Source organism: Cervus elaphus, chromosome 11, assembly GCF_910594005.1.
Source record: "Cervus elaphus chromosome 11, mCerEla1.1, whole genome shotgun sequence".
Classification (NCBI taxonomy): Eukaryota; Metazoa; Chordata; class Mammalia; order Artiodactyla; family Cervidae; genus Cervus; species Cervus elaphus.
The window spans coordinates 65,893,932-65,910,035 of record NC_057825.1 but is presented as its reverse complement, the minus strand read 5'-3'; the positions used below and the strand labels follow the sequence as shown (position 1 = coordinate 65,910,035).

Here is a 16,104-nt window from a genome sequence, read left to right as displayed (position 1 = left end):
TTAACCTGTCCAACTTCCCACACTCAGTTCTGTGATAGGGTCTTATTCTGGGGCACAGAAACCAAGACACCTGGTTTAAGTCACTTTAAGAAACATAATATAAACACTAAAATAAAAAACATGGAATACAGTTTTTAAAGGAAATAAATAATTTGGTATTCAACAAAATTACTTATTTGTGTTAAATGTGTCTGTTTAAAAAAATGCTGAGATTCTGATGAAATTAATTTAGTTTCTGTGGGAAGATAAAAAAAGAACCAAATTATTGCATTCAGGGCTTTAAAATTCTCTTGCGTTTATAATCCAACTCTGGCTTATTAAAGGAGTCTGTGCTCTGTTAACATACACATGTGCTTATAATATAAACAGCTTAAATAGACATCTGTGTTGACTACATATAAATGGCAGTTAACTTTTTGCCTTGTTTCTGTTCAACAATCCTGATATTTTAGTCTGCTGGCCAGATGAAACAAGACTGGTTTTTTGGTACCAGATGTGTCACAGTTTGCATTTGTATTTTGCAGGTGCTCCCCCCAGCTGGGAAGATGGAAACTTGCCCTCTCTCTGAGATGATGAGTCAGGATAGAAATACAAATGTGTTAAAAATAATTCAACATATTAATGGAAGGCTTTGTCCCTTGTGGGCTTCTTATGTGTAACATATGAGTAGGCCAGCAGCTGTTCTATATTTAAAAGAAGAACTAGAAAGTTAGAGGCATACATGGCCATTCAAAACATAAGCAACTGCTTGCAATCATGGAAACAAGGTTCAACAATAAACTCGTATTTGTGAAGCTTCCCCCCAAATAATAATCCCATTGGGTGGGGTTCAGATGGTCTTAGGGTATTGAACAATCTTTCTATTTCCATCCTTTGCATTTAGTAAAACAACTTCCTTGTAGAGGCAGAGTGGTAGAGATAACTATATTCTTTAGATAAAAATGGGGATTGATTTCTAGCTTATTTCCACCGTCTATATATTTTAAATCACAGTAAAAAGTCCTAACTTTTTTTTGGGGGGGGGGTCATTTTTCAAATTGAGGATGAGGTGAATTAAGTAAGTAAGTGACATCATCATAGTATTTATTTTGGCTGCACTGGGTCCTCAATGCAGCATATGGGCTCTTTGTTGGTGCACTTGGGCTTTCTCTAGTTGCAGTGAGTAGGGGTTTATTCTCTAGTTGCAGTGCAGACGCTTCTGCACTGCATCGTAGTGATGGCTTCTCTTGTGGAGCACGGGCTCTAGGGTGTGTGGGCTTTAACAGTTGTGGTGCACAGACTTAGTTGCCCCACAGCATGTGGGATCTTAGTTCTTGAACAAGGGATCAAACTCATGTCCCTTGCATTGGAAGGTGGATTCTTAACCACTGGACCACCAAGGAAGCTCCAGGGAGATCATTTTAACTTAAACATCGTGAAAGAACCAAAAGTCCCACAGTCGGCTGAGTTGTTAATAAGATATGGTATCTCTTATGTTATTTCAAGCCTCTAAAGCAAGAATGCTTTAGGTGATGAGGTGATGATGTTCATTGTTTGCTCCTTCAATAAACACCCAATGAATGTTAAGTGATATCAGGACTGGCAGTAATCTTTCATTAACCCCTTACCTTCCACTGATCTTATGGGAGGAAGGACTCACTGTCTTTTGGTCTAGTTTCTGAATGAGGAGAATGCTAACCCCTTTCCACCCTTACTGTTGCTCTCAAAACTCCCCTATGCAGAGAGTTCTGTTTGTACATTTAGGAATAGGCTTTCTTTTTTCCTTTTAGAAATTTCTAAGCTCTCAAGTTTAGTAAGGTCTACATGATTGGTCCTTGAGTTTCAGTTTCTAGAGTTCAGAAGTATTTTGTGTAACAATTCTTTTCCACTCGCTGGAGTTTTTTTAGAGAACAAATGAGCAAAGTTTAACAGAGTAAATCAGAATCAGGTTAGTACCTGTGCTATTTCAATCTTTTTTCAGTTAACAGCAGTGGTGACAACTGCTTGTGGTAATCAGCAAAGCTGGTCCACAGTTTGGGGTGGATACTGCAGGAAGAAGCTTGGAAGGAAAGTGATTGCTTGTTGGTGTTGAAACTTGGAGTATAGCCAACAAAAAGAGCCCTAATCTAAGTCATAAGACATTCATTCAAGGCACAGTGCTCTTGCTCAATAAACTGTGACCTTGAAAGTCTTTTTAAAAAAGTTTTGTTTATTTATGATTGGAGTATAGTTGCTTTACAGTGTTGTATTAGCCTCTATTGTACAGCAAAGTGAATCACATTTAGGTCACCATAAAGCACAGAGTAGGTTGAGCAAGTGTTAATAACTTGGTTTCATCAGGTGGCATCTAAGTTTAGAATCCTATTATTATTAAAAAGAAGTGTAGGTAATGGGAGATTTTATGTTTCGAAGAGATGAAGTCTGCATATTGTCAAAAAACCTATTTAAGAGGGAAATTTGGCAGCTTGAAGGGAAGTTATTCTCCTTTTGAGATGTCTTAGCAACCAAGAGGTCTTTTCTAACTGCTATCAGAAAATACCTCTGTCCAGTCAGAGAGCATGGAAGTTTCAGAACCCAGGTATGGGCATTGGACTGGTGATGGAAATTACTAGTTCAGTTTTCATTATTGAGGCTTACTGAGTAAGAACATGTGGTTTTTCTGGAAGCATGTTTGGAAGTGTGGGAACCTATGACTTGAATTTTTTGCTGGCAAAACAAAGTAAAATCATTTTCAGTTTAACATGAGAAATAATATTTCAGTTAGAATCAGTAGAAAGGAGCAAAACATGCATAATTTAACAGTGACAACCAAAAAAAAGTTATTTTGAATTGTAATTTAAAAATTTATAGCTAAACTGGATTATTTCTCATGTCCTTGTCCCTGGCAATGAACTCTCATTTTGAAGACATGTTTTGGGGTAGGAGCTATTAGTTTTCTTTTTTACCAATGTCCAGTGCTTCCCAAGGGAGAAGGCAATGGCACCCCACTCCAGTACTCTTGCCTGGAAACTCCCATGGACAGAGGAGCCTGGTAGGCTGCAGTCCATGGGGTCGCTAAGAGTCAGACACGACTGAGCGACTTCCCTTTCACTTTTCACTTTCATGCATTGGAGAAGGAAATGGCAACCCACTCTAGTGTTCTTGCCTGGAGAATCCCAGAGATGGGGGAGCCTGGTGGGCTGCCGTCTCTGGGGTCACACAGAGTCGGACACGACTGAAGCGATTTAGCAGCAGCAGCAGCAGCAGCAGTGCTTCCCAACAGCCACTGCATACAAAGAAGACTCAAATGTTGTAAAAAGTTTGGCAAATAAAGCCACCTTTTCTCTCAATGCAGCTCAGGTATAAGTAATGGTTATAGTTTTTAAAGATGAAAAAAAAACACCTTGTTTCAATATCCTAGTTTTATGTATAAAGAAACCAAGGTGCCAAGAAGCTAAGTCTCATAACTCGTTAATGTTCGAACTGAGACTCAAACCCTGGTTCGTCTATGTTCCATCACACTGTTAGATGTTGGAAGAGACCACTATAGAAGCTGCTCAATTAATGTTTGCTGCTGAATAATAATGACTCTGATGATGAATTATTTTCATAGTTCTTATCCATGGGAGCTGGTTTAAATCAGTGATTCTCATGGAGGAGGGAAGGTGGGAGTCTGTGTAGTTTGAAAACAAAGCTTTGCTTTACTGCTTTGGTTTGTTTTCAGTGATGATATTTACTTTATTTTGAATTTCAAATTATGTTTGAAGACAGCACAAGATTTTTATGTTTACTGAGGACAACTGTACCTGTAAAATGACTCATGTGTTAGTTTCTTTCAGGATTTTGCTTCTGTGAATAAAATTTATTTTTCACTTGCTCTTCCTTTTAGTTAAAAATGAAACTAAAAATGGGTGATTTAGACTGTAATCAGTTTCCTTTTGGCTACTCCAGATACAAAGAAATTGCAGGTGGAAACAACCTATCAACTATAGTCTATCAACTGATGAATGGATAAACAAATGTGGTATATTTATACAATGGAATATCACTCAGTCATAAAAAGGAGTGAAATACTTACATATGTTACAACATGGCTGAACTTTGAGGACAGTATGCTAAGTGAAAGAAGCCAGACACAAACGGAAATCTATTGTATGATTCTAGTTGGATGTAACATCTAGAATAGGCAAATTTGGAGAGACAGAAAGTAGACAAGTGGTAACTCCCACCAAAGCTTGTGGGAAGGGGGAATAATGAGTGACTGCTAATGGGTATGGACTTTATTTTTGAGTGATGGACATGTTACAAAACTAGGTAGTAGTGATATTTGCATAATATTGTAATATACTAACTGCCACTGAATTGCACACTGTAAAATGGTGCGTTTTTATCCATATTTTACTATTAAAAAGAAGAAAAGGGATTGCATCAGTGACACTTTATCAACCCTTTTCATGTGTTTATGATTTGTGAATATGACTAGGTGTTGGGATGAAAGGGAAACCATCTTGTTTGCAGTTAATGGCTTCTGTAGGTCCAAAAATATATATACACAAAATATATTATTATTTCATCATAGATTATATTTAAACTATATAAATATATAAATTGTAGTGTATAAAATATTTGTAGAATATATTATTGTGTGTGCTTAGTCACTCAGTTGTGTCCGACTTTTTGCAACCCCGTGGATTGCAGCCTGCCAGGCTCCTCTGTCCATGGGGATTATCCAGGCAAGAATACTAGATTGGGTTGCCATGCCCTCCTCCAGGGGGTCTTCCCAACCCAGAGATCGAACCCAGGCCTCCCACATTGCAGGGGGATTCTTTTACTGACTGAGCCACCAGGGAATAATGGGGTGGGTAGTGTATCCATTCTCCAGAGAATCTTCCTCACCCAGAAATTGAACCGGGGTCTCCCGCCTTGCAGGTGGATTCTTTACCAGCTGATCTACCAGGGAAGCCAGAAGTATATATAACCTATGCAGGGGCTTCCCAGGTGGCACAATGCAAGAGGTGCAAGAGATGTGAGTTCAATCCTTGGGCCGGGAAGATCCCCTGGGGTAGGAAATGGCAACCCACTCCAGTATTCTTGCCTGAAAAATTCCATGGACAGAGAAGCCTGGTGGCTTACATTCCATGGGGTCACAAAGAATTAGATACAACTAAGCAACTGAGCACACAGACACATTTTAACACATAGATTATATGTACTTCTATAATTATATATATTTTAGAGGTGGGGGTAGAAGGTCAGGACTTATGCATGTCACCAGAACCTGACCATGCTGGCACCCTGATCTTGGACTTCCAGCCTCCAGACTGTGAGAAATAAATTTATGTTGTTTATAAGCCACTCGGTTAGTCTATAGTATTTTGTTATAGCAACTTAAACTGACTAGTACACCAAGTGTGCTTCTTCTGGTCAACTCCAAAGTGGTTTAGAAATGAATTTGTTTTCTCATCTCCTCCCCATAGATTTCTCAATATAATAATTTTCTAGGGGATATCTTATTCATTGTGGGAATTTTGCTTGCTGTTTTTGTTTATAATCATAACAAAAATTTCTGAAAAAATGTAAAATATAGAAACTACTATACTATGTGATAGTGATTTATTACTATGTAATAAACAACTACATTTAGACTGATCATAAAAGTAAAAACCAACACAAATATCCTCATTTTCTAAAGAAATATATCTTTATTGACTTTTTCCATTTTCTTACAAAGCAGTTAAAATCTCATTCTTGAACTTGCATGCTGTTCAATGTGGCTGTCTCCTTATGAGACTGTCAGTGGAAATGTGGTAAGTTTCCTTAAGCACCACAGAAGACAATCATTGCGTGGTCCCACTTTTCCAGAAAAGAATCCAAGTTTCACTAGAAAGAGTATGCTTAGCTCTCTTGAAGAAGACCAGTTTAGTGGATTAATGTCTAATTTACATACAGTAAGAAAGACAACCTTTGAATCTTTACAGATTAAATGCCCACTTTATACCATGGTGTAATTGTTTGAATTATTCATGAGTGTACAGTATATAGATGTAGATGAACTAGATATGTCTATAAATAAAATAGTGCTTTAAGATAACAATATTCTTTGGCTGGTTTAAATGCCTACAGTGGACTCTTTAAAAACACTAAAATGAAAATGGCCCCACTATTATTGTCAATCTTAACACTGAACTAGTGCGGAAGGTTCCTATACTGTTGACTGTCAGCATCTCCAGGTCCACTATATATTCTCTTGGTCCTGATAGCGACTTCACCAGCACAAGCATTGCACTTACAGGACTTGTTTGCTAAAATGAAAGAAAAATGAGGGAGTGAGAGAATAATTTTTCCTCTGTTGGAGTTTCTATTATTTGTGAATACACTTCCTTATAAGAATTAGGGGAAGAATTCTGAGGTAGGATTAAAGTCACTACTTAGTCCATTCTTGGTTATAATCCTTCTTGAATCTTGTCTCTTGTCCACACAGTCATTAGTTTCAGATATAGGGACATGTTTTTTTGATAGTTCTTTGTTTTCTTTCATCTCTCTGTGTTAATTTTTCTCTTCACTTTTATTGAGTAGTTATATCAATAAGACTTCCCTGGTGGCTCAGATGGGGTAAAGCGTTTGCCTACAATGTGGGAGACCTGGGTTCAATCCCTGGGTCAAGAAGATCTCCTGGAGAAGGGAATGGCAACCCACTCCAGTATTCTTGCCACTCCCCCAGAAAAAGGGGCTCAAAGAAATATTTTGGAGAAGGAAATGGCAACCTACTCCAGAACTCTTGCCTGGAAAATCCTATGGACGGAGAAGGCTACAGTCCATGGGGTCTCAAAGAGTCAGACATGACTGAGCGACTTCACTTTATATCAATAAGAGACTGCAGTTCAAGTGAGAATGACTCATTATAGAGACTGCAGTTTATGTGAGAATCTGATATTTTTTGGACTGATAAAAAAAGTTGTCACCTTTCACTTCTCACCATTGTGGATCTGTTTATATTCTAATAGGTGAAGAGATATATAAATAGTTTCAATAGAATGTGGCAAATGCTAAGATATGTGGGGATATGCAGGGTTACATGAAGATACATAGAGGCATATGTATGTGTATGTGTTAGTTGCTCAATCGTATCTGACCCCGTGGGCTGCAGTCTGATAGGCTTCTCTGTCCATGGAATTTTGCAGGCAAGAATACTGCAGTGGGTTGCTATTCCCTTCTCTAGGGGGTCTTTCAGACCCAGGGATTAAACTTGGGTCTCTTGCATTGCAGGCAGATTCTGTACCATTTGAGCCACCAGGGAAGTCCATATAGAGGTGTATACACACAGGGAAAAAGAGAGGGACTCTGAAGCATTAAGGGAAGGCCTTTGATTGCTTGAGGACAGTCACTGAGAATAATTGGGAGTTTTGTAAAGAAGGATGTTCTAGAGAAATGGATGCAGTTTCATTTTGATGCACAATATGATGGGTACTGGAGACTCCAGAGAGATCAGTTTGGACAGGCAGGCAGGTAGATGTGTGGATCTGGATGCCAAGAGGAGGGCAGGGATAGAAACAGTGGGTTAGGACTTTCGCTGTCACTTCAATTGTGTGCACGCTAAGTTGCTTCAGTTGTGTCCGACCCTTTGTGACCCTATGGACTGTAGCCTGCCAGGCTCTCCTGTCCATGGGATTCTCCAGGCAAGCACACTGGAGTGGGTTGCCATGCCTTCCTCCAGGGTATCTTCCCGACCCAGGGATGGAACCCGAGTCTCTCATGTCTCTTGAATTGGCAGGCGGGTTCTTTAATACTAGCACTACCTGGGGAACACAGTCACTTCAACAGATGGACATTAAACCAAGGGAGAAAATGTACACATGATAATAATGGGTCCAGGAGAGGCCAACATTTAAGGATGGGCAGAAGAGAAACCATCGAAGGAAGCTGAGAAGAAATAGATAATTAAGTAGAAAACAGATGAACAGCAAGAAGTGCCCAGTAGAGCAGGGGAGGATGAGGGTGACTAGAATTGAAAAATGCCTCTGAATATAGCAGTATGGATGCTGTTGGTGGCTTTTTTTTCCAGAGCAATTTCAGTAAGGTAGTGGGAATAGAAGGCGGAAGAGTAACTAGGAAGTGAGAAAGTAGAGACTGTGATTACAGACTATGCTTTAAGAACCTTGGCTAGGAAGGGAGAACAGAGAGAGGAGGCAACATCTAGAGGGAAAACAAGTTGGATATGTAGGAGGTATATTAGAATTTAATAGGGTAAGTTCCCAAAGGAAATGGAATGAAGAATACAGGGGTGAGTTGGCCAAGAAGGATAGAAGGGGGACACATGGAGTTAAATTTGCAAGGGATAGGATGATAAGTTCAAATAATTCATGACTGTTGGTTTCAGTGGTTTCAGAAGAGCAGGAGGTGAGTTCACCTACTGAAAATAGAGGGTGACTCCATGGACATGAATTTGAGCAAGCTCCAGGAGTTGGTGATGGACTGGGAGACCTGGTGTGCTGCAGTTCATGGGGTTGCAAAGAGTCGGACATGACTGAGCAACTGAACTGAAGTACTTAAAGAGTATGGGGACATTTGCAATCAGCGACTGAAGAGAAGGAACAGAAAGAAACAAAGGAAGTAAGAGGATTGTTGAGCATACTGAGGACACATCTGAAGATTTAAAATATTAACAATCTGTGCTGACGAGGTGGGTATGAAAATAGATATGGATTATGTGATTGATCTAGGGTTGCTGGACAAGGAGTGGAGGTGCTGATGACAGTAGTTCAGGGGTCCACCAAGAAGCTGTAGGCTGTGAGAAAATGGGGGATGAGGGGTCAGAGGACTAACATCACTTTGAGGGTAAAGTGAGGGCATGAAAGAGGAGAATCGGTCCCTGAGGGGATCACTGGAGACTAAGCTTCCAGTGTGGAACTGTTCTGAATGATAAAAGTGTCCATCATTTGGCTATAGGGTGGTGGCAGAGTGACATGAAGCTGAAGTTCATCGGAGATGACATGGCCCCCATGTCATTTGTAGGCTAAGGTCCGGATGACTATAATAGTGCCCAATTCTGAGTGAATTGAATCTTACCTACTCCCTACACACTCCCTGAGTGAGCTCATCCATAGCCATGGCTTCAAGTATGACAAATCTGCCAGTGACTTTAAAGTCTATACTATGAATTCCAAGCCCACATATCCAATACGTTACTCAGATTTACCTGGAAGTCTCAAGGCAACCAGTACTCCATGTGTCCAAACTGAACTCCTTGGCTTCCCCTCCATACTAACTCCTTCCTTATCTCAGTAAATGGTCCCACCATCTACTGTTGCTCAAGACAGAAACTTGGAGGTTATCCATGATGTTTCACCCCCCTTCACCTCCCCATAAAAAATGGCTTACCAAGTCATGTAGTTCTTTGTATATTATCATAAATCTGTCCACTTCTTTTGGACACACTGCTATCACCCTAGACCCCCATCTTTTGAATTACTGGTCTCTCCATTTCATTTTTGCTCCACTTCAATCCAGGCTCTACAGTGTAGCCAGGGTTTCTTTCTTTCTTTTTTTAATGAAAATCTGATAGCAACTCCTCTTCTTGAAACCCTTAGTATGGTCTGTCATGCATTATGTGATATAGGCCCTGCTCATCTCTCCAGGCTTCTCTCAAATCACTCTGACTATAGCACCTGGAGTTGTAGATCAACTTGTTTGCTTTTTATTCCTTCCATTTGCTAGTCTCTAACTGCTGGTCTTTAGTTCAAATCTACTTCCAGGAAGCTCCCAGACCACTGCTATCTTGGTTGGGGTGGACATGTAGTGTATTCATGAGGAATTTGCCATGTTCAGTTGAAACATTCAGCACACTTGTGAACACTTGTTCAATGTCTTGACCGTAAGCCCTACTGGGGCCAAAACTCGTTTGGTTATATCACTGCTCTATCTCTAGAACTTAGCATGGTACTTGCCTCTTATAGGTAACAGTGATACCTTGAAGGTGTTGATTGAATTAATTCATTCATTTAAAAATATTTTTGAGCACCTGCAAAATGCCAGGTACCATTCATTCTATGTGCTGTACATGGAAAAGTGAACAGATAGACAATGTCTCTGCTCATTGTCCTCACACTGTAGTAGGTGACACAGACAAATAAATATTATGGAAGGTGGTGCTAGGGGTTATGAACAAAAATAAGTCTCAGTGAGGGAGGACAGATATTGGTTGGTGTGGGTGAAGGATGGTATTCTACCTTCAATTTCGTGTATTACTTCTTTCTAATGTGTTCACTTTTCTAAGGAAGATTTTCTCAGTATTCTCCCAAAAGGAATATAAATAAAATCCTATATCCCTCAGATTCTTTCAAGTTTAAGGTCCAGTCTCATCCTTATCAAGAAGACTCCTAATTCTTTGATGTCTTATACCATGGAATTAAACACAATTAAACACTGCTGCTGTTTTCATAGGTGTTAACTATGCCACAAAGTAATATTTAAAGCTCTTTGATATAAGGAACTGTGTATTACATACACCTGGGATGGAACTGAGCATATAATAAGTGTTTAATTAATGCCTGCTGATTGTAAATGGCCTCAGCACAAGTGGAATTTCAGTGAAGACATTTTGTAGGATTTGATACAATGACTTTTTGAATTATGTGATAAGAAGTAGTCTTGAAATATCTTTTTATTTTAAATGCTTCTTTTTGGTTTTCAAATAGTATTTAACTCTGGGATTATAAAAGTTGACAATATTTTATATCATTCGTTAAAAGGGATTTTACTTGAGAAAAATACTGTGTTTATATTTGACAATATCAAGTTGATAAGTGCATTGATATGAATCATAAAACTTTAATAGTGCCATGTTTATTAAAAAAACATGCAGGAACTTTGCATAACTATTTGTTGATACTCCTAGGAAATTTTTTTTCTTAAATTATACCTAAGAGTTCCAAATGGAAAATTATTTTTAAAGCAGATTTTAAGATGAACCTATTTTGTTGCTATGGGTTACAAATAATGTGATTTCTTTGGGATAAAATTATGAAATTGTTATTATTTGAACTGTGTGAAGTTCCTTTAAAGTAAATTTCTTATAAATATCTAGTGTATCTCAAATTTAAAGCAGCAAATGTTAAATAAGTTTATTTTTAGTTATTAGAAAAAAGAATAGTAACAGATTGTATTTGGGTTGGGTTTTTCTCTTCAGAAGTTGGTCATGAGAAATTAATCATTTCTAATTTACTGGCAAAGAAACAGAATCACATAATTCTGGAGCTGGAAGGGAACTTAATATATCAAAGAACAGGATAAACGTGTAAACATTAAAAATCTGTAAACTCTACCACAAGGATGAATTTCCCAATTTACTTTTCATATTCTCAAAATGAAATATTGACCTTAAAATTCGATTAAAAATGAAGAGTGCCCAAAGGAGTTTTGAGAAAATTGTAACTGGATGAATAACATCCTTAACATGAAACAGTTACCGTAACCCTGCAAACTGGTTGGTGGGGTGCCATCATTTTCACATGAAGTGGTGAGCCATATTTAAAATGTCAAAATTTTAACCTAAAATGAACTTGCTAAGATTTTGCAGGGGGGCTGGACTGCTGAGACATTGGAGTCAGGAAGATCTGCTGGGAAACCCCTGGAGGGATTAGAGAGGAGCTAAGAGACAGTTTAAAGGAAGAGAGTCAGGGACATGAGGAAGCAAAGATAACACAGGGGACACTGTGAAGAGAAAAATGGCAGAATTCAGAGAAAGGTTTAATATAGGCAATGAAAGAAAAGGAAAACATAAAGGTGACCTCACATTGCCTTCCTGGAAATTTGCAAGAATGGTACAACTTATTGGTTGTATACATGGTACAAGGGTGGGAGGTTGAGGCCACTTCTTAGATACTTCTGGGTCTTAGTTTTGGTGCAAATGTAAATAATCTTGTGAATGTAACAATAAGGAATTCAGGGTTTTTGAAAAGTTCTGTAGGAATTAGTTTTTATATGTCCAATTAAATAGCTATCACTGATTTGTAGTATCTATTTAGTGTGTGTGTGTGTGTGTGTGTGTGTGTGCGCACGCATGCAGGCGGGCTTGTGTTTTGGTGGTCACATATAACTCTGTTAGAGTCTATAATTTTTATCTGAGTGAATTTAGAGAAGCTATTTCATCTCCCTGGGTCTCACTTTTCTGTAAAATATGGAGATAAATATTAATCTTACCAAGTATCAATACTACCAAGAGGATTATGAGATAATGCATACAGGAAGGCCTTACACAATGCCTGCACATAAAAACTCTTTAAATGTTGGCTTTCTTTCCAAGTGAATTACTATCAAACAACAACAAACTTGAACCATTCTCAGCTAAGGTTGCCCTCAGGATACTTACTCTTAGGTAGAACTCTCCATTTTCATTTCCCGATTTAATCCGAAAAGTGTTGATAGTGTTGGCATAAATGGTTGTAGCCTGTATTTGGAAGATGTCTGATGGTACAGACCTATCAGATCGAATGCTCATGTATTTGTAGACGATGGATTGAGGAAGTTCTCTGCACATTGCGTTTGAAACTGGGCAAACACATCGGCTGCAGAGACAAAAGTATTCACTGTTAGGCTTGGTAAAATCAGAAGATTCTCAGTTTCAAAAGTTCTGGTTTTTCTTACTTCTCTGATGTTAGAACATAGGGATCTTGACAAGGATTTCGTGGGTAACAACGGAAGCCGCCATGATAATTCCAACACATTTCATCTTCCCGACATTCATTTGTGGTCTCACACTCATTTATATCTGTAGAGATGCAGAGTCAAAGAGTTTACTGATATAAGTAAATTGCCTAAGTGGCAGATGCGAGTTTGCCACCAGAAGGAGGTATATGAGAATCTGGACTGTTTAATTTGATTTTAGGCCTAAAACTTGGTGGGACCTGAATTCATTGCATTTGATTCAGAACAGACGTAGTGAAACCATTCTCGACAGATTAATATGTGTCATTTCATCGTATTTTATCAAGCATCTATTATTCATCTGTTGAATTCAAAGCCAAATTCTAGGCCATTGACTGCTTAAATAAAAGTGAAAGACACCACTTCTTGGGGGATTAGGGAAGGCTGAAGGAAGGAGGAGCCCTCTTAACTTGGCCTAGAAAAGGTGGTGGTTAGACAGGATTTTTATCATGGAGGTGGGGAGGGCCTTCCAGTGTGAGAAAGCAGCAAACAAAAACTGGAGATGGTAGTTTGTTGTCAGGCTCAGGAGCTTGAAGAGAGGGAAAAGCTAGAATGTGGTTTCAGTAAGTTGTAGCATGCTGCTGGATAGTTGGTGCTCTGGGAGTGGGTTACACTGTCCTTGGGAAGCTGTTTACAGGAACGGAAATGAAGCTATGAAGCATTCCAGCATGCGAAAGTGAAAGTCGCTCGGTTGTGTCTGACTTTGCAACCCCATGGACTATACAATCCATGGAATTCTCCAGGCCAGAGTACTGGAGTGAGTAGCCGTTCCCTCCTCCAGGGGATCTCCCCAACTCAGGGATTGAACCCAGGTCTCCCACATTGTGGGAAGATTCTTTACCAGCTGAGCCACAAGGGAAGCCCAAGAATACTAGAGTGGGTGGCCTATCCCTTCTCCAGCAGATCTTCCCGAACAAGAAATCAAACCGGGGTCTCCTGCATTGCAGGCAGATTCTTTATCAGCTGAGCTACCAGGGAAGCCCATAGAATGTGGCTATTTAAAGATCATGGGGAAGAAGAGGAATTAAGGAAGGGGCTGTCAGCAGTGAGAAGCAACCCAGGAAAATGTTCAAGGAGGTCAGAATAGAGAGAGAGAGTCTCAAGAAGGAGGGTTGTGGAAAGGTCAGAATGGACAAAGACTGAGTTTAGATTTGTGAATCAAGAGTTTCCAGATGACATCTGAGAGAACAGTTTCTCCAGAGAACCATTACATTTACAACAATGACAAAAATTACATTAATATGCACATCCTTATGTGTGCCTCTCTTTACACTTAAATAATGATAAGATTTTATCCAATATAAGTCTTTTCTGAATCATTCCTTCCACACAATCAGATATTTTCATTCATTAATTTACGTATTCCATAAATAATTTACTGAATTCTTATTAACAAGGCAGTCATAGCACAGTTGCTGGGATGTGATCTCTTTCTTCTCTCTGAATTCTTATATCTCATTTTTCCTCTTTTGGGGCCTTTATTGGTTTCTGCTTTGCATTATTGAAATCTGCATGTTTGTTTCAATCCTTCTATTAGCTTGTAAATTCCTGGAGGGTAAGCACCATCGTGCACATCTTTTTATCCCTTTTCACATAGCATTAATGCACTGGAGGCACCTGGATTTTAGCAAATATTAAACTGAATGTGAGAGTTGGACTATAAAGAAAGCTGAGCACCAAAGAATTGATGCTTTTGAACTGTTGTGTTGGAGAAGACTCTTGAGAGTCCCTTGGATTACAAGGAGATCCAACCAGTCCATCCTAAAGGAGATCAGTTCTGGGTGTTCATTGGAAGGACTGATGCTGAAGCTGAAACTCCAATATTTTGGCCACCTGATGTGAAGAGCTGACTCATTTGAAAAGATCCTGATGCTGGGAAAGATTGAGGGTAGGAGGAGAAGGGGATGACAGAGGATGAGATGGTTGGATGGCATCACTGACTCAATGGACATGAGTTTGGGTAAACTCAGGGAGTTGGTGATGGACAGGGAGGCCTGGCGTGCTGTGGTTCATGGGGTCGCAAAGAGTTGGACACGACTGAGCGACTGAACTGACTGACTGACTGAAACTGAATTAAGTTGTTCTTCACACAACATGTGGGGATTGTGAGAAAGATATCTCTATTGGGCATGAAGGAAAAACAAATCAGGGTTAAGTGGCTGACCCAAGTGTAAACAGATAGTGACAGGCATCTTTCCACCACAAGGTACAGCATCCTCTAAATGAGAATAATTCCATTCTTTGTCTTTGGAGAAAAAAAAACTTTCTTTTAGCTTCCAAACTGGCAAGAGCTATCTGGAACCCAAGAGGAGACTGGAAAAGCCATGCAGTTTCCAAGAGTCAGTTACAAAAAGTATCTTCTTTTGGACTGGCTGTGGCTAAAGAAAGAACTTAGATTCCTCAGAAGAAATCATAGCTGACTTGTTCTTTCAATATTTTTCACTTTTTTGAAAAATAAAGATGCTGCTTAACTACAGGACTGGTTTGTTATATGGAGTTCAAAAGTGGCAAAAGGAAACTTTATGTAGTAATTTTATTTATTACTTCCAGTAATTTACAGCCTAGCATAATCAGCTCCTTAATCATTTTGGAAGGTTTTTCAGAAATGATTAATAGTATTAAAATATTTCATGAGTGTGTCTGTGTATCTGAGTATTCTCTCTCTCTGTTTCTCTTCCTCACCACTGTCCCTTTCCCTCCCCACACCAACCAGCACATACACAGAGAGTTTTCATTTTTGCAAGACTGTGGAAATGAGAACAGTTACTTCATCCCCCAAATAAACTTTTTAGGGGAATCGAAACTCTTTTGGTATTAATTTAACCTGTGGACTGTTGGGAAGGGATGCTTTCAGTGGGGTAAACCAGTTGTTTTATATCTTAAAAGAATGGTCTCTGTCACAAAAAATGTTTTAGTTTAACAAATATTCTTCAAGATATAACACTGATGAATCCCTTATTTGCAATTCCACTGCATTTCACCTTTCATCATAACAGATACAAATGTTTCCATATAAATAAAGTAGGCAGGTAACTGAGTGTTAACTTGTTTCTGTCTTTTGCTGGGTATCAAGTCCACTTTTTGATTTAAAAAACACATAGATATTTGTTTGAAGGGCTCCAGGGAAATTGGTTAAGATAACCCTCTGGCTAACATTTTCCTGCATGTAATATTCATGTTAAAAGTCTCAATTAGAGTTCAGAAAATAAAACCTTTGAAATGCAATGTTTTTCCACAATTAACATTACAGAGTCTCTAGTAACCTTGAAAGGGGTAGAAAGATGTTACTTGTGTAATGAACTACATTCTGATTATACTCATGTTTTGTGGTTAGATTCTAGTTGAATAATCACATGCATGCTATAAAGAATCAGGTAATAGATGTTCCTGTGAGTTAATATTTCCCTGCAAAATCATGATGCAGACTAAGAATCTTATCTCCTT

The 16,104-nt window shown here is 38.9% G+C and overlaps 1 protein-coding gene across 2 annotated transcripts in view; it reads right to left on the bottom strand.

Moving 5' to 3' along the window:
* Nucleotides 1–5,637: 5,637 nt before the first annotated feature.
* EFEMP1 (EGF containing fibulin extracellular matrix protein 1) overlaps nt 5,638–16,104 on the bottom strand; it is a 70,169-nt gene continuing 59,702 nt past the window's right edge. For both annotated transcript variants that reach the window (XM_043917976.1, XM_043917977.1), the window contains exons 9-11: nt 12,601–12,724; nt 12,326–12,521; nt 5,638–6,260 (exon numbers count right to left, since the gene is read on the bottom strand). In XM_043917976.1, the coding sequence (XP_043773911.1) occupies nt 6,099–6,260; nt 12,326–12,521; nt 12,601–12,724 (482 nt within the window). In that variant the 3' untranslated portion in view covers nt 5,638–6,098. The remainder of the gene's footprint in view (nt 6,261–12,325; nt 12,522–12,600; nt 12,725–16,104) is intronic.